General features: G+C 35.8%; 1 protein-coding gene across 11 annotated transcripts in view; it reads left to right on the top strand.

Moving 5' to 3' along the window:
* The window catches only part of CACNA2D1 (calcium voltage-gated channel auxiliary subunit alpha2delta 1), a 500,481-nt gene that overhangs the window by 364,854 nt on the left and 113,471 nt on the right, over positions 1-22,156 (top strand). For all 11 annotated transcript variants that reach the window (XM_059934042.1, XM_059934046.1, XM_059934039.1 and 8 more), the window contains 3 exons: positions 14,506-14,575; positions 17,140-17,190; positions 19,370-19,469. In XM_059934042.1, the coding sequence (XP_059790025.1) occupies positions 14,506-14,575; positions 17,140-17,190; positions 19,370-19,469 (221 nt within the window). The remainder of the gene's footprint in view (positions 1-14,505; positions 14,576-17,139; positions 17,191-19,369; positions 19,470-22,156) is intronic.

Raw genomic sequence — 22,156 nt, forward strand, 5'->3', positions numbered from 1 at the left:
CCATCAGTTGAAGTGGTGGTAAGCTTTGGAAAACAGTCACAGACTTGAGCTGTGAAACAAGGAGGATAAAATGGTTAAATTGTAGAATTGTTAAGAGGAAAAAGGAATTAAATATGTTTCTTATTTGCTAAAATGTGTAGGAGAAAGTCAGTGATGGCTAGCCACCCTCATGATTTCCATTTATTAGGTTGTTTAAACTGCATGGAGACAACTACTGCTTCCATATAAGGAGGGCTCTAGAGCTGACATAATATAAAGGCACCTCTGCAGAGTGATTCTGAATAGCAGTTTGGTAATTAGTGGGAATTTGTACTCTAACATCTGTCCTTAGACTGAATATCAATAAATTGTCTGTTTTCTAATTTGGTTGATATGTATGGAAATAAGCTATAAAAATGACTTGTATGTCTTTTGTCTTTTTTCCCCTCTTTCTCCTTCTTCTTTTCCTTCTCCTCCTCCTCCACCTCTCCCATCTTCCTCTTTCTCCTCTCCAAATTAGAAGGTAGAAAGGCTGTGTGTGTGATAATAGAAGGAACATTATACTGAGGGAAGAGAAGTTCTTGATTTGTATTAAAACTGCCATCAGCATAGGTGTGTACTTTCGCTAAGTCATGTTCTATCTCTGAACCTATGTCTTCAAAAGTAATTTGGGATGATTGAAGAATGTGATTTCCAGGGCAGACACTATCTTTATTTACTTATGCATTTAGACCTTTAGCATTTGCTACGTTCACAGTCTTTGTTCTGTAGGATAACTAGACGGGCTTGCCTTAGTTATACAGCTTGTTTCATGGCAGAGTTAAAGCTGGAACCCATGTCTGGTGACATCTTCATTGACTATGTGCTGACTAGACAATCAGTTTAATTTATGAGTGCTTTCCTTTAGAAGCCCTTAATTGATTTATATAAATTAACCTTAATGCTATTAAAACTGCTTTCAAGAGCTATCAACTTTGTGAATTTTTATGCATCATAAAAACTGTACATACAAACTACGCATTTCATCTATTAGTGTCTCTTGAAATTATACCAATTACTATAGTAATTGGGATTGTAATCAGGACTTAGTGGCTTGTCAAAATGCCAATGTAGGCAGCTTACTCTTTTTAGATAATTAGTTGCACTTAAAAAAAAAGAAAGAAAAAAACTAAAAATTTCATAAATTTCATATTATATTTTTAAAATATCTTATTAATCATTTGTTCTTTCTTCATCCTCCTTCATTTGTTCATTTCAAAAACATGGGTTTACAGTACAGGAACCTAGTATATGTTGAATTAGTTTTAAATATTCCTTAGGGAGACACTTCCTTGTTCTTACATCTGCTAGGATTTTGCTAGAAGAAAATGCAAAAGGACCTGTGTGCAAAGTATATAGAAGGACATATTTTTGCCATGTGGATAGCCAGTTGTTCTTGAGCTGCTTAACTCTTTTTGAAAATACTTTAAAAATGTTTTAAACAGCAAATAGCAGATGACAAAGTAGTCCAAAGAATCCTTTTTTGGTTATTTAAACAAGGGAGCATTTAATAGATTTCTGGTTGATTTGAAGAAAACAAGATAACAGTGGATGTTCACCATTTTGGGGCATTTATAAAAGAACTGCTTTCATTGATCAATTATCTTTAAAAATACCTGTATTTTTTTTTTTTTACTTTGATATTTGTGAATGGATACAAAGTTTAACTATAAATATGTTTAATTACACTTGTTGATTGCTGTATAAATACCCTTTATGTTGAAATGATTACTTTATTGTTTTTTTTATGCTAATAATGATTAAAGTCCAGTGTATCAGTTAGGACTAATATTAGCTACCAGTTAAAGAAAATCCAAAACAATGGTGATTTCAACACTATGGAGGTTTGTGTCTTACTGGAGTCAAAGGATATCAGTTACAGAAACCAGGACTGGTAAGGAAGCTTCACATATAAGGAAGGGGTTGACAACTCCTATCATTTCTCTGTCATCCTCTGAGTAAATTGTCTGGTGCAGTGTCCACCACTGTTGCTTGTGTTTTTTCTTAAGGGACTACGAGTGGTATTCCCTCCCTTTTTAAGGCACTTTCTGGAAGTCATACAAAGCCTTTCACGTGACATTGGCCAGAGTTTAGTGGTCTCGTGGTCACAGTTAGCTTCAAGGCGCCATGTACACAGCTAAAAAGCACAAGCTATACCAAGGAGGAAGGGGAGAAGAGATATTGGGGGACAAAAAATCTCTGTCATGGTTCCTCTGTGCAAATCTGTGTTTTAAAATAACAAGTTGTTTCTGCTCTGCGGAAAAATTTAATCAAATTGGGGAGTCAGAATTTATACATCTTGAAATTTAAATTACAATACAAATCATTAAATGATTAAATGTCAAATAAATTAGACAGACTGTAGCAATAGATTTGCTACAGTTTTGAAAAAGTCAAGGTAATTATAGACCAGAGTCATGGGACACGTTTACAAACTATGGACTGAAAATCAAATCAATGAAGTAGAAAAGGCAAAATCCTCTTTAGAGGGAAGAAAGGCATAAAGTAAAAAACAAGGACATGAACAAGCGCTATTGGAGGTTAGTGAGTCCAGCTAATCTAACAGTTTCTAACAGAAAAAGAGTGATTTCAAATCAAAAGGTTTAGTAGTAGGAATTCCCTGGCCGTCCAGTGGTTAGGACTCCACGCTTTCACTGCTGAGGGCATGGGTTCAACCCCAGGTGGGGGAACTAAGATCCCGCAAGCCGCATGGTGCGGGCAGGAAAAAAAAAAAAAAAAAGGTTTAGTAGTGACAGATTACGTGGCCTTGAATGTCAGACTTATTTGTCTGGGATTTAATGTGTAGGAAAATACCATGTTTGGGAGGGCAGTGGAATACTGTGGTTAAAGCGGTGTTTATTCTGATTGGAAGGAGAAATACTTAGGAAACCTTGACCAGAAGGTATGCTGTTATAGTGGTCACATGTGGAATTTTAAATATCTGAACAAGGGGAAAATAGGAATTAGAAAAGAAGAATCTTTGGCTATGAAAATGAGGGTATTAGAAACCTTACCAAAAAAGTAAACTAATTGATACACTTATATATTGCAAAATGATTACCAGCATTGTGTTATCTAACGCCTCTGCTAATTACCAGAGATAATTGCCATCTCTTTTTTGTGGTAAGAACATTTAAGATCTACTCTCTTGGCAACTTTCAAGTATATAATACAGTATTATTAGCAATAGTCACTATTAACTATATATGATGCTGTACGTTAGGTCCCCGGAGCTTTTTTGTGTTCTAACTGGAAGCTTGTACCCTTTGACCAACGACATCTCCTCATTTCTCCCAGCCTCCAGTAACCACCATTCTACTCTTTCTGTGAGTTTTGGCTTTTTTAGATTCTACCAATAAGTGATGTCATACAGTATTTGTCTTTCTGTCTGAGTTAGCCCTCATAAAAGTGTATCAAATCAACACATTGTACACCTTAAACTTACACAATGTTATATCTGAATTATAGCTCAATAAAAAAAGATTAAATGAGAAAAACATAAAAATGAATACATGAATTTAGTGACAGACATAGGATATAAGTTAAGATGACTAATTTTTAATTTGGATGTGAGAATGCTTACTGAAATAAAATATCAGAAATATTTTTATTTTGGGACTAAAAGGATGAGTTTGATTTAGAATAGTAAAATTTGACGTATTGACAGGAGAGTGCACAATAATTCTATTTACACCCAAGCACAAGGTTTATATTCTGAATTACATGATTTGCTTTTCTATATACCATCAATCAGTTGTGTTGTCTAAGGGACACATCTTATATATATATATATACAAAATAATATATTATTTTGAAATTCGCACATGATCCTGATTTACAGAGGTATTTCTGTAGCCTTATTTTTGTTTCCTTTTACATAACCTCATCTCTTACCTGAGTCCGTCTTCTTTTTCGCATGTAAGGGTTGCAGAGTTGCTAACTTTGCAATCAACTATGGATCCAGTCACACTTAAACTGATGAAATGATTTCACAGGTGAGAGCAGTGAAGTAGGATGCTAATATGAAAATGGAAGGTGCTCTTAATTTGATGGAGGATAACACTGTATATAAAATATGTAAATAAGTTTAGTTAAAAAGCTTTAGCTCTTTGTAACTTCTAAAATATCTCTCTCATTCTGTTCCTTTTTCTTTGATATATTGCTAAATTTGTATACCTTATGCTGTCCATTTTTAGATGCATAGAACCATCTTTGATATGTAATTCATTTTATGTTCAGTATATTTTATTAAGAAAAATTTAAAACATTTTTGTCAAAAATTCAGATTTTTTAAGTACTTCTCTCAGATATACCAAATATAAAATTTCTAAGAAATATATCCTTACCCTATTATCTAATAAGATTTACTGACATAAAAATAGGAAATTTGTTCCTGTAGAATCATTGTTTGTTTTTATAAATATGTCATTATCATCACCTAACTGGATTTATTTGCTTGCAAAAACAGAAAGCTTTTTCTCTGTTGGAGTTCACATTTTTCTCTATGTAGCACACATCTGCAATTACTTTCCAGTAAATCCTCCTCATCTTTTACTTCATAGAACTTGCTGTGTTCAAGTTTATTTTTGAGCCACAGCTAATAACTACATATGGACCATCTAAATGATTAAGTCTTTGTGTACCATTTACTTTATGGAATATTTCACTCAACCACACAACTTGACCTTGTTATCTGTTACTTCTGTTGACAAACAAATATCCCCTGTTGAATGGAAATGTTTTACCTGGTCTATCTGACATCTACAGAATTACCAGCAAATCACTTGGTAATAAGTGCTTTAATTTTTAAAACTATGATGATTTATCCTTGGCTTTAATACTGTGTATCTGTATGTGAGTTTCCAATGCTTATTTTTCTATAAATTAGAGAAGTGTTCTGGACATATTACAGTGGAGATACCAAAGACACTCTCAATCCAATACAACACTATCATTGAACCTCAAGTCTCATTGCTCAGAAACAGTATTAAAATCTAAAAAGAATTTGATTATGTCAATATAGTCAAGTGTGAGTTGGAAGGAGGAAAACTGATAAGAACAAGCAAAACTGCTGTTTCTGAAGAAATTGAGATATCCTAAGGATTCAAATACCAGTAGGAGAGAATTTTGCTCTGGAGGAGCTCACAGGTAGATGAGACAGAAAAAATATAAAGACATTAACACACGATGCAAAGAGACATCTAATAAGTTTATTAAAAAGTTATCTGGAGTTAACTTAGATTATCACTTCTCCAGTAAAATTAAACAGTCTGGAACTGTTCACTTAATGACATTTGGCTCACTTGCTGTGGCCTTCAGACCATCCAAAAACTCTAACCCAGCCTACATTTCGAGTTTTGTCTCTTACTGTACAGTTAAACCTTCACCATGTACCCCAAATTGCCTTTTTTCCCCCTTTTAAACTCTTATTTTATTTTCTACAACCTGCCCCCCCTTTTTTCCTATCTCTATATGCTTTGATCCCAGACCCCCATTTCTGGTCATATGCATCTTATCCATCATTCAAAATAGAATACAGACATGTGAAGGCTTTCCTAAAAGCAATCTTTCTTTATTTTGTTCTCTCAGAGAACTTGGTTTTTATCTAGATTACAACAGCTATCAAATTTTTTCTTCCTTCAGAATTTGTTTTCATACGCTCTTTTTTAAAAAGCTTGGCAATATAAGTAACTGCAGGTAAAGAGGTATATAAATCTATATCTATATCTATATCTGTATCTATATCTATATCTAATGTGTCTGTGTGCATGCCCCATAGCACCTAAGGCAGAGCCTTGCATGTAGTGAAGAATAGGGATTTGCTAAATTAAGCTAGATAAACAAGTCAGGATCATATCAGAGCTGAAAACAAGTATCACAGTAGAACTTCAGAGAATCAGTTTCTAAATAAAATGAAACAAAGGGAAAAATGCAGATAGGAAACATAGAGTTACCATTATCTGTGTCCCTGCCTATACACCTTTCCCATCCTCCCCTCTTCCTTCTGCCAGTATTCTCCAGGGGTTTCTGGGGTAACCTCATGAAGTCAGTTTTTAGATTCCCAGGAAGTTTATTGACTGTGTGACTCCAGCCTGCATCATGGGGAGGGGGTAGGATGGGAAAATGGTATGATGTTCCAAGCCCTAGTCATAAGACTATGCATTTACGTAGTTAAAATCTAAGCACATTTTATAGTAATCTATTATTTTAAAAAATCTACAACCTATGGTAAGTAGTTCCAGTGACTCAATGATGCTGTTTTCAAATATCCACATATGGAATGCTTATTATTGTGCCAACGCTAGTTCTAAATGTTTACGTGTATAAATAATTGAATCTTAGCTATAACCCTTGGAGGTGGAAACTATAACCCCCGTTTTACTGGAAAAGGTTAAGTAATTTATCCAATGAAAATCTAGGTAGACTAGCTCTAAAACTTATCTCTTAAAGGTTATTTCCAGTCAGAGAAGAAAATTTTGAAGGGACAAGGGAATAGGCTCTTCTTATTAACATTTACCCAGCTGGAATGACTGCCTTCAGCCTGTGGATCCCATTGGTGGTTCTACGCTGTAAAGCTTCAGTCGTTCAGGATTTGAAAACTTGATCTGGGAATGGTTATTGTTTGGGGACCAGTTACTGTTCAGAAACACATGTCTACCCTGAAATTCATCATTGATCCATGAAAGGTAAGACAGACATCACAACTGCCTAGATTCTAGCAATACAAATATTATATAGCAATAAGCAGTTTCCTAGGGCCAAAATAATACTCTCCTAAGAAGACAATATAAGAAAAAAATAGTGAAATAGATTTCAAACATTCCATGAAGCTTTTGCCTCTTGCACTTTCTCCAAGCTTTAAAACTTGACTCGGGTCTGTGTCACTGGGAAAAGTTCTGACCTGTATCAGGCTATTAATTCAGTTCCATACACAATGGCTAGCATAACAGAGACTATAAATATTTCTCTCAGGTAGAACTCCTACTTAGTAGGTAAATCAGTTGGTTGGGGTAAGTCTGGTCCATGAGGTTTCCAGAGACTGAGCGTTCCGTCTATCTGCCATTCCTTAGGTTGTTGCCGTCATCTGTAGGATCAAAACTGGATCAACACGACTACATCCACAGTTGAGGCCAAAAGTAAAGGGGAAAAAACTGGAAGGCAAGCAGCATGACCCCCAAATTGTACCTGTATCACTTCTGCTCACATGCTGTTGACTAAAATTTTATCACATGACCCCACCTTGGCAAAAGAGACTGAGAAGTCTTGTGGGCAGCCAACTAAAACTTTAGGGTTACTTTTACCAGAAGGAAAAACAAAAGTGTAGTTCGAAGCCCTGTCACAGTCTGTTCCTCTGGGACTGTAAGTATCTGTGCACACTTTCCCATACATAGAACATATTCACTTCCTTTCCACAGGAGATGATCCAAAGTCCCAACAAGTTGGTACCTCCAGCTCAAAATTCAGGATCTCCAGGTCACATGCAATTCTCTCCATCATGTGGATATGACTTTTCCTAATTTGGCTACTTAGCAACACAGCAGAATACCCGTTACTTTCTCTGCCCTATTCCCATCACTGACCAGATATCTAATAGGCAATGGTGCTGTCTTCTGGATGACAATAAAAACTTCCATATGGAAAAAGTGAGTGGGAAAAAGAGAGCAATCACTGGTCCATGGTATGTATCATAATCCTCCAGGCAAGGAAATATAAAGACCTCCTACTCCTGCATAAAGTTTCTTGGTTAGCCCATCTGACTGCTCCCGGTAGCATTCTGTGGTTGCAACTCTCTTGTGTGTAACCCTTTCAAGCACATGTGAAGGGACGTGCTTGGGGTTAAACAGCTTTCATACCTTGCTATTTCTGGTGCAGGTTTAGAGCTCAAAAACTGCTTTAGGGTTCACAACAGTTGCAAGATTTCTGCAGACTCGGTTTGTGTCTTCTTTGGTAACACAAATATCAGTCACAACACTTGGTTGGCTTCCAATTTTGTTCTTCTAGCGAGTTTCTTGTGCAAGCAACCCCAGCCCTAAGATTTAGTCTAGAAGTCATTCTTAAGCTCAACGTCTTATACATTTACTGGGTTCTGTATTTAGCCCTTTCTCATCTCTCTCATCTTAAAGGTGGCTTACTTGACAACATTGTTTTTGATGTTATCATAGTAGTGGACATTACTCATTTTTAAATTGTCTATCTGTACCTGTGGCAGAGGCTCCTGGCTCTCTATGAAAGTTCTGTCCTCCCGTTCCGGCCTAATGTTTTGCTTTTGGTCATGACTGCCTAGCCAAGACCACTCTTGCATCTATGTAGGACCATGTGACTAGTTCTTACCAGTAGAATATGAGTGAAAGTAAAATACGTGTCGCTTCAAATCTGAGATTGTTAAGACTTGGTTGTTCCTTCTCCTTGGAACTTCCTCCCTCCCTCTGGCAGCTGCATGTCACTGCCCTAGGTGACCTTGGAAACCAAGCATTGAAGAATGCAAAAGCTGCACCCGCTACAGGTCTCTGAATACCTGTTTGGAGCAGAATCTATGCCTTGTGACTAGTAATATCGAACTTAATCTGCTCTATGAGAAAGAAATAAGCTTTACTGTGCGGAAACAGAAGATTTGAGATTGCTCAAGTCACTTTGTGTTACCATAGCTAATACAGAATTCTCTTTCTATGTTTAGGGTATTTCCCAGGTTAAAAGCTTTATTGGGGAGCAGAGCCTATCTGCTGCCTCAAAATCTGAAGAGGACAGCTATTTGCTTTCCAAGAGGCACTGGCACCTTGGTATGTGTACATAACCCTCACTTTGTTATGTACCTGACCCTTGATGTGGGAGCCATGATGCAAATAATTAGGGACTGTGTAGAATCCATACTGAGATGGTAGTAGTTGTGCAGCAACACTCAGATTCCAGGAAATTTTGTGAGCTGTGCAGTACACATTTATTGAATTAATTTTTCCTTAAAAGAACAGTCCAAATTCATTATCTTGGCTAGCAATTCAGAACCATGACTAATACTGCATAGGAGATGATTGAGACAAGCCTAAAAAAAATGATTCACATAACATAAATTAGATCCAGGCAATAGAAACAGGGTTGGTTTTTATAGGCATTTTTGAGTATGTGAAATTTACTTTTTTTGTCTTTCCATGAGACTAAAAATGTGAAGTCTTTTAGAATTAGAAAATGCATTTTAAGTTAATTGGAAATGCAATTAGATGTCATTTGAAATGGTGTTTCTACCAAGAGAATCAGCCCTCAATTCATCATTTTGTACTTTATTGTCTCCTAGCAGAAATAAAAAAAACTGATACTCTATTATTTTTAGACCGTATTAACTAGAAAATGCCTCTACAATCTGCATACTTTCTCAAGAATATTTCAGTATCCTAAGTTAACGTACAGGTAAACACCTTTTTTAACTCAGTGGTTTGATACTGACATAGCACACCCTAAATGTCATGTGAAGTAGAAATGTCATCAGATAGATTTAGTCAGATACACCCACAGTTCATTTTTTGTCAGGAAAAAAAGCATAAATGATCATTATCACCATTAACGATGGCATTCAGAAATGAGATGCCCACATTGTAGGCTGTCATTTCCACTCCTTTCTCCTGTCATTCCAAAATCTTATTGGAAAGCAAAAGGGGCATCTAAAATGAGTGACATTTCACTTTTTGCAGGGACTGTAGAAGCTCTGATTTCCATTCATGGAGCCTTTATTGTACCTCATTATGAAACTGATTATTTCAGGGAATTGCAGTGTATGGTTATTATCTGTTTTTACTCTTTGACCTTCCATATTTCTGAGCCTATGTATATAAAATGTACCATGTAAGTACCACAGTGGGATTTTACAACAAACTAATTAGTAATATCACAGAAGAAACTACATTATTTAATTTTAAAATAATATAAATAATTTAATGTAACCGAGGGATATTTCCTAATAGTAAATGTCTCAGCAGACTTCTAAGGGAACATTATTAATATTTTTAAATAGAAACCATCTAAGATTATAAAACATGTAAAATGTAATGGTCTGGCTCCTACTGTAAATTATAGCCCTTTTTTCTGTCTTTAAAGAAATAAATTTTATAGAACATAGTAATATATATCACAGTTCATTTCAATTAGCAGTTATACTGAAAACAGATCCTAGGTGAATGTGCTCTGCAAAGAATTCAGAAATCTAATTTAAGCATGACTTTCAAATTCCAGTTTTTTGACCACTTTCAACTCATGATAGCCACTATTATATTGGCGGTGTTAACTAATCTCACTTCTCAACTCATCAAAATATTTACGTAAGTCTAAGCCCAGTCAGGAGAGAGATAACACAATGTCTTGAACAGGAAAACTTAATTTTTTTTTAAGGATAATTTTATTTTATTTTTTTTTAATTAAATTATTTTTGGCTGTGTTGGGTCTTCGTTTTTGTGCGCGGGCTTTCTCTAGTTGCTGCAAGCGGGGGCTACTCTTCGTTGTGGTGCATAGGCTTCTCACTGAGGTGGCTTCTCTTGTTGCGGAGCATGGGCTCTAGGCGTGCAGACTTCACTAGTCATGGCTCGCGGGCTCAGTAGTTGTGGCTCACGGGCTTAGTTGCTCCATGGCATGTGGAATCTTACCAGACCAGGGATCGAACCCGTGTCCCCTGCATTGGCAGGCAGATTCTTAACCACTACGCCACCAGGGAAGTCCTAAAAGTTAATTTTTTAATAAAGAATTATTAACTATAGCAGGGATTAAGGAGGGATTGGCTAGAAGTATAGAGAACTCTAATATTGGACTACCAGGTGAAATATTATATAATTTAGTATAATATAATAACTACCACCGATAGGGCAGAAATAGCCCAAGGAAGAGACTTCGGTCCCCCAGTGCTCCTGGATCGAGATGCAGATCTTTTTACAGAGGACATGGTCGTGATCCACCAAATGGCAGAGAAGGTACTACAGTGTCACACTGGTAGGACTTGCTGGAAGTTCACCCTCTAAAAGGTTCCAGGTGTCTCATCAGAGGCTCTCCACTACAAAAATACCCGGGGATACTGCTGGAGAACCAGAGAGCTCTCCAGAAGCCTTGATCTGGAGAAGCTACCCACGAGCTCTGGAGAATACTCAAGCACTGCAGGAGCCAAACACCAGGAAAGCTACATTTGCTGCCAGAGCCTTTGAGCAAACAAACCAGACCAGGAAGCAAAAACCACTTTCTCATTCAACATCTTTCTTTCTTCATCTGCGGACAAAGCTTAAGATTGTGCTTGTGGGTAAAAGAAAAATATTTGAAGGACCCAGAGATATTTTCATAGAACAAGATAAATGGGTGAATTCGGAGCTGAGGCAATAAATGTACAACCAGCATAACATTGTACTAAAAGAAGAATAAAAGCTATTTAAATATGTAGTTATTACAAAGACCCTATCTTGAGGAGTTAGATAATAGTTGAAAGTGAACTGACATGTCTGCCTGCATGCTTGTTGCTTAATTCTAGTGCTACCACAAAAAAAAAAAAAATTCATTTTATCTCACTGGCTCTAAGTTTCTGCAAATGCAAATGGAAAGAATTAAAGTAAATTTACCATTTCAGTTGCATTGACTGTATTAGTAAATGGTTGTTGGGGGAGTGCTATATTTAAACTTAACTGTTTCTTATAAATGTGATTAGTCATTTAAAATGAATAAATCATTTTATAATATAGCCGCTAATAAGAAAGAAAATTCAGTCAAGGAGAGGCTCAGTAGTATATGTTTTTGACATATCCTAAATGGCCAAATTATCTTAGTTGGCTAATAAACATGATTCTCAGAAAAGTTCTATGTAATTTTCATCATTTCTCAATAAATAAAAGGGCAAAATAGATTGAAGGGCATAAGTCATATGAATTATTATTAGGGATTTTCCCAAGAGTCGTATGTTTAAATGTGTTCAAGGAGAGGAGGACTTCAGCATAAAATTATCATCCAATTCATCAGCATTTATTGTTCTCCATTGGGTCTAAGGGGTGCGTGTGTGTGTGTGTGTGTGTGTGTGTGTGTAAAGCTTTGTAAAGTATTTTAATTAAAGTAAGTATAGATTTAATTAGAATAGTGTAAATTAATTGTATTTAAAAAGCAATAGTTAGATGTACTATTTTTCTGTTTACTGCAAAATGATAAAGGCTCTGAAACTAACAGAAGATTCTTTTGTTTTTAAGTTTATTATTATTATTATTACTTTTAAATTTATTTTGGTTGTGCCAGGTCTTAATTCCGGCAAGCAGGCTCCTTATTTGTGGCTCGTGGACTCCTTAGTTGCAGCTCACCGGCTACTTTAGTTGTGGCACATGTGCTCCTTAGTTGCGGCTGGTGGGCTTCTTAGTTGCAGCACGTGTGCTCCTTAGTTGCGGCTAGTGGGCTCCTTAGTTGTGGCATGCGAACTCTTAGTTGGGGCATGCATGTGGGATCTAGTTCCCTGACCAGGGATCGAACCCGCCTCCCCTGCATTGGAAAGCGAATTCTTAACCACTGTGCCACCAGGGAAGTCCCCTAACAGAAGGTTCTTGAATCTATACTTGAATTACTTCAGATCATTCAAATAAATATCAGGAAAAGTTTTTGTGCAGTTATGTTAATTATAATTTAACTTCTAAATGATAATTTCAAACGGACTGGCCATTATCAAATATGGGAATAATAAGGTTAAAAAATTATGCTATTATGTGATAACAATCCAAGAAAAACAGTCTTTTTATAGACCAAGATAGTATAGCATTGAATGAAAATATAAGGATCAAATAATTGTAAGTACAGTTTTCATTAGTGGCAAATAAATTTTCTTTTAAGGTAAATTTTTCTGTTAGTAGAGAAGAAAGAAAATGTATAACTTCTGGACACCTGGTAAAACATATTCATTGGCACCAGAAAATCCCAATTGTGAACAAGTTATTTCTGAAATAATATGAAAAAGAAATTGACTTATACAACTTTCTTTTGTATTGCTGTGTTGTTTTAAATTTTAAAAAAGAAAAAGGTTAAGGGCATAAAAATGGTATCTCCCATTTTAACATTACTGTGGATAAGTGGAATGTGTCCTTGGTGCTTTGTGACTTTTAAAAGTATTACTTTCCTAGATAAAATCTAATATTGGGTCAGCCAAAAGGTCTGTTCAGTTTTTTTCTGTAAGATGACTCTAGTAGCACTTAGTTGTCTTTAACTTCATTCGAAACAATTTTGTTAGACAGTATGTGACAGCTGTCATATCAGCGTGCATTTAAAAAAGACTTATCAAAATTGGTGAACTTTTGTGTAGCCATTTTAATACTGAAGATGGAAGGAAAAAAAGCAACATTTTCGGCATATTATGCTTCATTATTTCAAGAAAGGTAAAAACGCAACAGAAATGCAAAAAAAATTGTGCAGTGTATGAAGAAGGTGCTGTGACTGATCGAACGTGTCAAAAGTGGTTTGTGAAGTTTCGTGCTGGAGATTTCTTGCTGGACGATGCTCCAAGGTCGGGTAGACCAGTTGTTGATAGCGATAAAATCGAGACATTGAGAACAATCAACATTATACCACATGGGAGATAGCCAACATACTCAAAATATCCAAATCAAGCATTGAAAATCATTTGCACCAGCTTGGTTATGTTCATCGCTTTGATGTCTGGGTTCCACGTAAGTTAAGCAAAGAAACCTTCTTGATCGTACTTCCGCATGTAATTCTCTACTTAAACGTAATGAAAACAAATTGTGACGGGCAATGAAAAGTGGATACTGTACAATAATGTGGAATGGAAGAGATCATGGGACAAGTGAAATGAACCACCACCAACCACACCGAAGGCCAGTCTTCTTCCAAAGAAGGTGATGTTGTGTATATGGTAGGACTGGAAAGGAGTCCTCTATTATGAGCTCCTTCCAGAAAACCAAACGATTAATTCCAACAAGTACCACTCCCAATTAGACCAACTGAAAGCAGCACTCGACAAAAAGCGTCCAGAATTAGTCAACAGAAAACACATAATCTTCCATCAGGATAACGCAAGACCACATGTTTCTCTGATGACCAGGCAAAAACTGTTACAGCTTGGCTGGGAAGTTCTGATTCATCCGCCGTATTCACCAGACATCATACCTTCGGATTTCCATTTATTTCGGTCTTTACAAAATTCTTTTAATGGAAAAGATTTCGATTCCCTGGAAGACTGTAAAAGGCACCTGGAACAGTTCTTTGCTCAAAAAGATAAAAAAATTTGGGAAAATGAAATTATGAAGTTGCCTGAAAAATGGCAGAAAGTAGTAAAACAAAAAGGTGAATACGTTTTTCAACAAAGTTCTTGGTGAAAATGAAAAATGTGTCTTTTATTTTTACTTAAAAACCGAAGACACTTTTTGGCCAACCCAATAGTTTGATTTGAATTCTCTATTTGAAATTTAAATTCTTTCTCTCGCTCTCTCACTCTCTTGCTGTCTCTCACTCACTTTCTCTCTGTCTCTCTCTTTTTTTAAGCTTCTCCATGGGTTGATAACAGTAGAACTCCAAACAAGATTGATCTTTATGATGTACGCAGGAGACCATGGTAAGAATTTTGGGGTAGCCATGAAAAGATGAAAAAGACAAAATAAGGTTTCTTTTCTTTCTTTTTTTTTTGTTAAAAAGTTGGAGGGAATCTTTCCATTATTAGGATGAATATTATCTGATTATTTAAAAACCTCTTTTTTCCCTTTTATACATTTGAATTTTTTATACATTTATACTTTAAAACAGTTAAAGCTAAATGAAGATGATGAGTTCAATGGGCAGTGATAATGAAGTTGTTGAAATGATTCATCAAATACATTTCAAATGGACTACTTTAAGTTTTATAGTCAATGTTATTTCTAAATCTCTTTTAGCTGGTGGGGATTTCTATTGAAAGTCTCCCAGTTTGCTTGGAGTAGGGCTCTAATAATCAACATCTAGATAGAGTAGAATGTAGTTTGCCTCTGGTGGTGAACTAATGAGAGAACTAGCCCCAAGGTAAGAGCTGCCCCTAGTTATAGTCATATAGCTTACGTTTCATTTTTCCAAAAAAAAATTTATTTGTTCCTTACTACTAAATAAACTCATTTTCCTAACATATAAATCAAAAAATACCAAATACATCATAATTACAGTCACTGGGAAACAATTATTAAACTCATGCATTTTAATTCATTGTTTTAATATATTTAAATGTGTGGCTCTATATTTTTTAATGAGTTCACATGTTATACAATATAGTGCTTCGTAACCTACTCTTTCATATCAATACCTTTTCATAAGAGACACAGTAACGTCATTTTAAAAGAATGACCAGATGGTAGCTTATTTTAAAAATCCCCTATTATTGGACATTTAGGTTATTTCTGACTTTTTGCTAGGGTTCCGACAAATTCTAAGACACATAATAGTTGATTCAAAGAGACGTATTTAAGGCTTTTAAAATGCCCTATTAAATGTCCCAGTAGCAATTTACATAAACACCAACCATGTATAATAGTACCAGGTATTATTAATCCACATATTATTCTTGATAATATTTCTCTGAGTTAGTGGCTTTGGAGCCATGGGTTGTTCAGTGGAGGCAAAGCCTATGACATCACATGATTTGGGTTCAGGAACCAGTTGTTTCGGCGGAAACTTAGAAACTAGGTCCCAACTAGAAGAGACAGACGATATCCTGTACTCCATCTTCCTCATGGAGAGGCATGTCAGGACCATTTGTCAAGATGCTAGACATGAACTAGATTTGCCTTCCACTGGAATATCCCAGCAACCCTGCCATTTTACCTTCTAATAGAAAAACAAACTTGAGTGCAAGCTGTAAACTCTGTTCATGAACATATAGTCCTGAATAGTTACTAATTGTGCTGAATGTTGCCTGAAAACTTATTGGCAGGTTTCCTGGCAGGCTTCTGAGAAGTTAGATTTAGAGTCTTGGACAATAAGTAGAACACTGAGTTCAGATGCAGCTCTTCTTGTTGGGGAAGGCAGGTCCCCACTTCCCATCAGCCTGTGGCCAGGCAACGTGAGTTTTCAGGATCATTCACCTGTAGTTAAGTTTATCTCTACAGTGGCTGAACTATTCTTGAGTCTCTTCACGTGCAGAGATTCTGAATCTGTAGGCCTGGGGTTGAGTGTGGGAATCAGCATTTTGAACTGGCTCTCCAGGTGATTTTTAAGATACTATAAAGTCTGAGAACCACTACTTGAAACTCTTGGAAGTAACATTATATATTGTTTTTAATTACTTTATTGTCCCTTTGTCAGTCTTTATTGTCCCTTTGTCAGATTAGACCACTAATCTATTTTTGTGGGGGTTTTTTGTGTGTGTTTAAATACATGATACAATCTTATTATTTGTTTTTATTATTCTTCTTCTTTATGTATGTATTTATTTATTTATTTTTGGCTGCGTTGGGTCTTCGTTGCTGCTCACGGGCTTTCTCTAGTTGTGGTGAGCGGGGGCTACTCTTCGTTGTGGTGCATGGGCCTCTCATTGTGGTGGCTTCTCTTGTTGCAGAGCATGGGCTCTAGGCGTGAGGGCTTCAGTAGTTGTGGCAAGTGGGCTCAGCAGTTGTGGCTCGCGGGCTCTAGAGCGCAGGCTCAGTAGTTGTGGTGCGCGGGCTTAGTTGCTCCGCGGCATGTGGGATCTTCCCGGACTAGGGCTCGAACCCGTGTCCCCTGCATTGGCAGGCGGATTCTTAACCACTGTGCCACCAGGGAAGCCCTATTATTATTCTTTAGAGTGAGTTTTACAACCTGTGTTCAACAAAATGGAATTTAGGATAACTGTTTTTTTTTTTTTTTTTTAGGGAAATGTTCTTCCAGAAGTTAATTTCTTTTGCTCCTAGTATTAAAGCACATCTCTTATTCCTTTGTTATAAATATCTGTAAAACATACCTTATGTATTATGCCTCTGACATTTCTATTATGTTAAATGTAGATTTTCTAAAGTTGATGTTACAGAATTGTGAATAAAAGAGCATCGTCTGCCTAGATAGAATGGAAGTAGGGTCTTGCTTGGAACATATCTCAGAGATTAGTAAATAGCAGTTCAACAAATATCAATGCTTGATATTTTACAAGAGAAAAAATTATTCGTATGATATTTGTTACAGGTACATCCAAGGAGCCGCATCTCCTAAAGACATGCTTATTCTGGTTGACGTGTGAGTAGTTAAATATTACATAACTTTCATATACTGAGAATATAGGGAGGAGTTTTAGATAACAGTAGTAGGTTGGGACTAGAAATAGGTTGAAAAAAAGACAAGGAATAATTATGATGGCTTTTATAACCAGACAAAGAAATCAAATTAAAGCAGTAACAAAACAAACAAAAATTCTCTTACTGAAAATGAGAGGAATCTATGTCAAAATTGAAAATTATGGCTTGATTCTAAAGTCTGAGCTTTTTGAAAAATTATTGATTTGCTTCCAGTTTTTTGCTTTATATTTTAAACAATATTAAAGTACATGGTTGCTAAATCTAAGCTGTTTCTGCTTCCAAAAAAAGTAGAACAATTAGTTGGCACTTAGTTATTAATGATTCAAATATCTTTTAGGGATTGGCCACAAAATATCAATAGATAAATATTACATATATTAAATGTCAATACTAGGCCTTTCTCAAGGGCAATGCTGAAGTACAAGAAAGAATTTCATGAGTTTTTATATTGGTCATTTTATTTTTTTGTCACATTGCTTCAAGTTAGAGTGTGTGTGTGTGCGCACGCGCGCGTGTATGTAATCTTCCAATAAGATAGATGATGAAATTGTAGAACATAGTGAAGAATATATCCTGCTTTGGAGATTTAGTTTTTAAGAGCAATACCAAGGAACTAAAAACGTGAGTATAAAATGTTTATATTATTTTCCCTGAGGGAATAAAAGTATACCCTCATCTGTTCTTTGCCACTGGAAGAAACAGAATCCAATGTTTTATAGGCAACTAAATTCATTTCACAGGATAGTGTCGGCATTTGAAAGTTTCTCCATTTTAACGTGAATTGAACAAGTTTAAAATCTTATAACCTTGCCTGAGAAAGAGAAGATAAATGAATTTGACAAATGTAACAAATATTAAATCTCATTTCATTTGTTACAATGCATTTAAACTTCATCTTGTTTTAATTAAGTTATTATAGAGTTTGTACATATGCTAATCCTTGATATTCTTCTGAAGTATAAATTTGAATGGTAATGCAATATGTTATAATCCTATTGGATATATGCTAATTTCCTGAAATAATTTCTTTTATTAAAATCTTTGGAACCCATGTCGGATACCAAGTGGGATAAAAATGTAAATGAAGTTGTAATGCCATTTTTAAAAATTATTTCAACAGAAATGTGTTGAGGGTATCCTATATACAATGTGATGATACAAAGATGATTAAGACATGGTCCCTGATCTCAAAGATGATTCAAAAGTATTAGTGAAATTAAACCATATTCACATTAGTAAATTAAAACAATTGTAGGAAGTGAGAGATATAAATTATGACAGAGCACTGAAGGAATACATAGGTGAGAGAGCACATTTCATTTTAAAGTATCAGGAAAAACTTCATTAAGGAGATAAAATTGGAATTGAATCCTTATAGCTAAGATTTAACAAGGCAGGCATGGGAAGGGAGAGGAAAGAGAGTGGAATTTCAGGTGGAAGGATGACAGAAGCAAAGTGGCATAGACGAGAACATCTGAAAACAGCTAGAAAAGTAAAACTGGGAAAAAGTTGGGAGCTAGAGACATAAAAGTGGAAGTTAATTGCCTAGAGATGAGCCCTGCAAATAGATGAGGTCATTCAGGATCATAAAATATGTAGAAACAAGAAAAATGAAGACTAAACCCCAGAGAATATCTACTTTAGGATATAAAATAAAGCATTTTGTTTACAAATCTATTATCAAATTATTATGCTGCTTCATAATTATTGGTTTAATCAAGTCAAACAATGAGCTCCCTAGGGCAATGAGTGTATCTATTAACCTCTGTAACCATCACTACTAACTTGGCTAACAGAGCTGGTATTCAGTGTATATTTCCTGAATAAGTGAATATGCCATGAGTATCCACAGTTTCTTAAAATTGTCACTTGATATGTAATTTTCATCATTGTAGTTAGAAAAATATACATTCTGATGCTTGCAGGAAAGAAAGACAAGATTTTTTGTAATTTATTTCTACTTGCTATCAAAAATAAGACTTTTTCTACTACTGGTTTTTTGAAGACAAAATTATTTGAATATTATTATCTAGAGTCAGTGCATAAGTTGTGTTTCCTTAGGGTGTATGATGTTAATTAACTACATGGTCATTAACATGTGTGGACTCATTTTTTTATAGGAGTGGGAGTGTTAGTGGATTGACACTTAAGCTCATCCGAACATCTGTCTCTGAAATGTTGGAAACCCTCTCAGATGATGATTTTGTGAACGTAGCTTCAGTAAGTATATGATGACTGCATTTTTGCTGAGTAAAATCTACAATTTTTATCTCCCTCTGGTTTTAAATACTTTATAGTGTTTTGTCATAGATAGGCTGAGATATTTCTGGTCCTATTACAAGACTATCATACTGAGCTGTCCTCTCTTGTGACTCTTTCTCCCGTACTTCCACACCAAGGTCCTTTCTGAATGTTTGAGGATTTACCCATGAATGGAGTGATTGAAGCAATGAACATGAAGGAAAAACATTATATATATTCTCTTTGACTCAGAGGTACTTAAACAGTTGACGTGAACCCCCGTACTCATTGATATCATCGTAACTCCCAATAAATAGTGACTCGGCAGTGTAATTGTATGGCAATTTTCTGTTCATTGTAATGCTCCTTTTTCATACTGGACACATATCCATAATGTATTATGTTTTTAAAGTTTTTTTTTATTAACATGAGAACCAATAGATAATTTGAATGTGCTTTCTTAAAATTCTTGTTTCCAGGAACCGTTTTAGACCTTCCTCCTCATAGCTAGAGAGCATTGAACTCTGAAGCAAATAAAACAGGACAAAATGAATGTTACTGTATCTCACTTTAATTCATAGAATTTTGGCAGAAAATTTCATGGCCGTGTACTGCTTGATATAATTTCACACTTGAAGTGGTTATATTCATAGAGATGCACGTGAGGGAAGAAGTATTTGTGGTGAGGTCATTTTGTATTGAACATAGGAGAATGGATCTCCCTCTAAAACCACATGGGAGGAAGTTAAAGCAGCTGGCCTACAGTCAATTTACTCCCTTCACTGGAAGGGTACCCCCTGGAAAAAAGTAGGCAGAGGAACTGAATATAGTCTCTTGTCAACCAGAGCCTCAAGTAACTAGATAAATCATATTTACTAAGAGGAAGAGGAATTACTCCAAAAATGCTTTTAGCAGGATATCCCTAGCTAAGGGTAACTGTCATAAATAGAACCCAAGATCAGTGAAGCAAGATTCCTTTAAAACTATCTAGTAGGTAATATAACTCTCTGGGTAATAAACTGGAGATATTTCATAGTTTAAATACTCCCACTATGCAAGGAACCCTGCCAAGCTCTTTTTGAGACCTCTTTCATCTGGGCCCAGAGGAGTGTCTCCAATACAGTAATGAAGGACCTGGTCTATTAGTTTTCTGTGGCTGCTGTAACAGAATAACACAGACTGCGTAGCCTAAACTAGAGAAATTTTTCTCTCACAGTTCTGGAGGCTGGAAGTCCAAGATCAAGGTGCCGGCAGGGTCAGTTTCTCCTGAGGCCTCTTTCCTTGGCTTGCAGATGGCTGCCCTCTTGCTACCACTTCATATGGTCATCCCTCTGTGCAGACTAGGGTCTCTTCCTCTTCTTATAAGGACACAAGTCATAGTGGATTATACCCTCACCCTAATGGCCTCATTGTTAGCTTAATCACCTCTTTCAAGAACTTATCTATGATTACTGTTACATTTGGAGGTACCAGGGGTTGGGACTTCAACATAGGAATTTGAGGGGGACACAGTTCAGCTCATAACATCTGGGGAACTGCCCCCCATACCCAGATCTTTCTATGCTTTATCTGAACGTTCAGCAGTCCTTTAGCTTGTCTGCATCCTTGATATTATTAGTAAAATTTGATACTGCTTAAGAGCTCTGATTCACGTCAGTCTGATTTTGTAATCTGACCCTGTGTGTTAGCTCACGACTTACTCAACAAAATGAGAACAAGTAAAATGTAATGCTTGGTCTCTCAAATAAAATGATCAGAAAAGGTAACCATTTAGTTTAATTTGTACATAAAAATATTGTTTATTACAAAGGCATTGGAAAGGTTGCTAACAAAATATTATCTTTGGCAAAGCAAAAGAGAAAGTTGTAAAAACATTAAATTCAGTACAGATTTGGCATATCTAATGAAATTTAGATAAAACCAGCAGACATTAAATATGGTTAATGTCTTAATCTGGCTTCCTCCTGATTCTTACTCATGGATTCAAGTGTAAATGGTTTTTTGGGGACAGTATCCCAGGAAACACAACCAATTAAAGGAAATTAGGCAAGGGAAGGAAGGAAGAATGCCAATTAAAAGAACTTAATTTAATTTAAAGGGATTTAATCCTATTGAGGCATCCTAGAAGCTGTATAGAATATGAACTTCAAAGTTATTCTGCCTCAAGGCCAAGTGAGCTGCGGTTTTAAGTACCAGCCTTCCATATGTGTGGGCAGAATAGACTCTGACCATAAGAGAGAGAAATGTAACAAAAAGTTGCAGGTGATGGTAGTTAGAAACCTGTCCAGTATGTCCACTGTATCCAGTTCATGATCCTTAAAGATGGCATCTAACATGTCATTTAAAGCCACTGTTTCCTTATTGATTTTCTGTCTGGATGATCTATCCATTAATAAAAGTGGGGCATTAAAGTCCCCTACTATTATTGTACTACTGTCAGTGTCTCCTTTTATATCTGTTAATATTTGCGTTATGTGTTTAAGTGCTTTATACTGCATGCATAGATATTTGCAAGTATTATATTCTCTTGTTGGATTGATCCCTTTATCATTTAAAAATTCCTGAAAATGTAACATTGTTTTTTATGAGTGGATACAGTCTGATGCCAGCATATCAGTGGACTTAGCACCATGATTCAAAGAACATACTGCATCTTGAAGGACAAC

The sequence above is a fragment of the Balaenoptera ricei genome, chromosome 9, assembly GCF_028023285.1.
Source record: "Balaenoptera ricei isolate mBalRic1 chromosome 9, mBalRic1.hap2, whole genome shotgun sequence".
Lineage (NCBI taxonomy): Eukaryota > Metazoa > Chordata > Mammalia > Artiodactyla > Balaenopteridae > Balaenoptera > Balaenoptera ricei.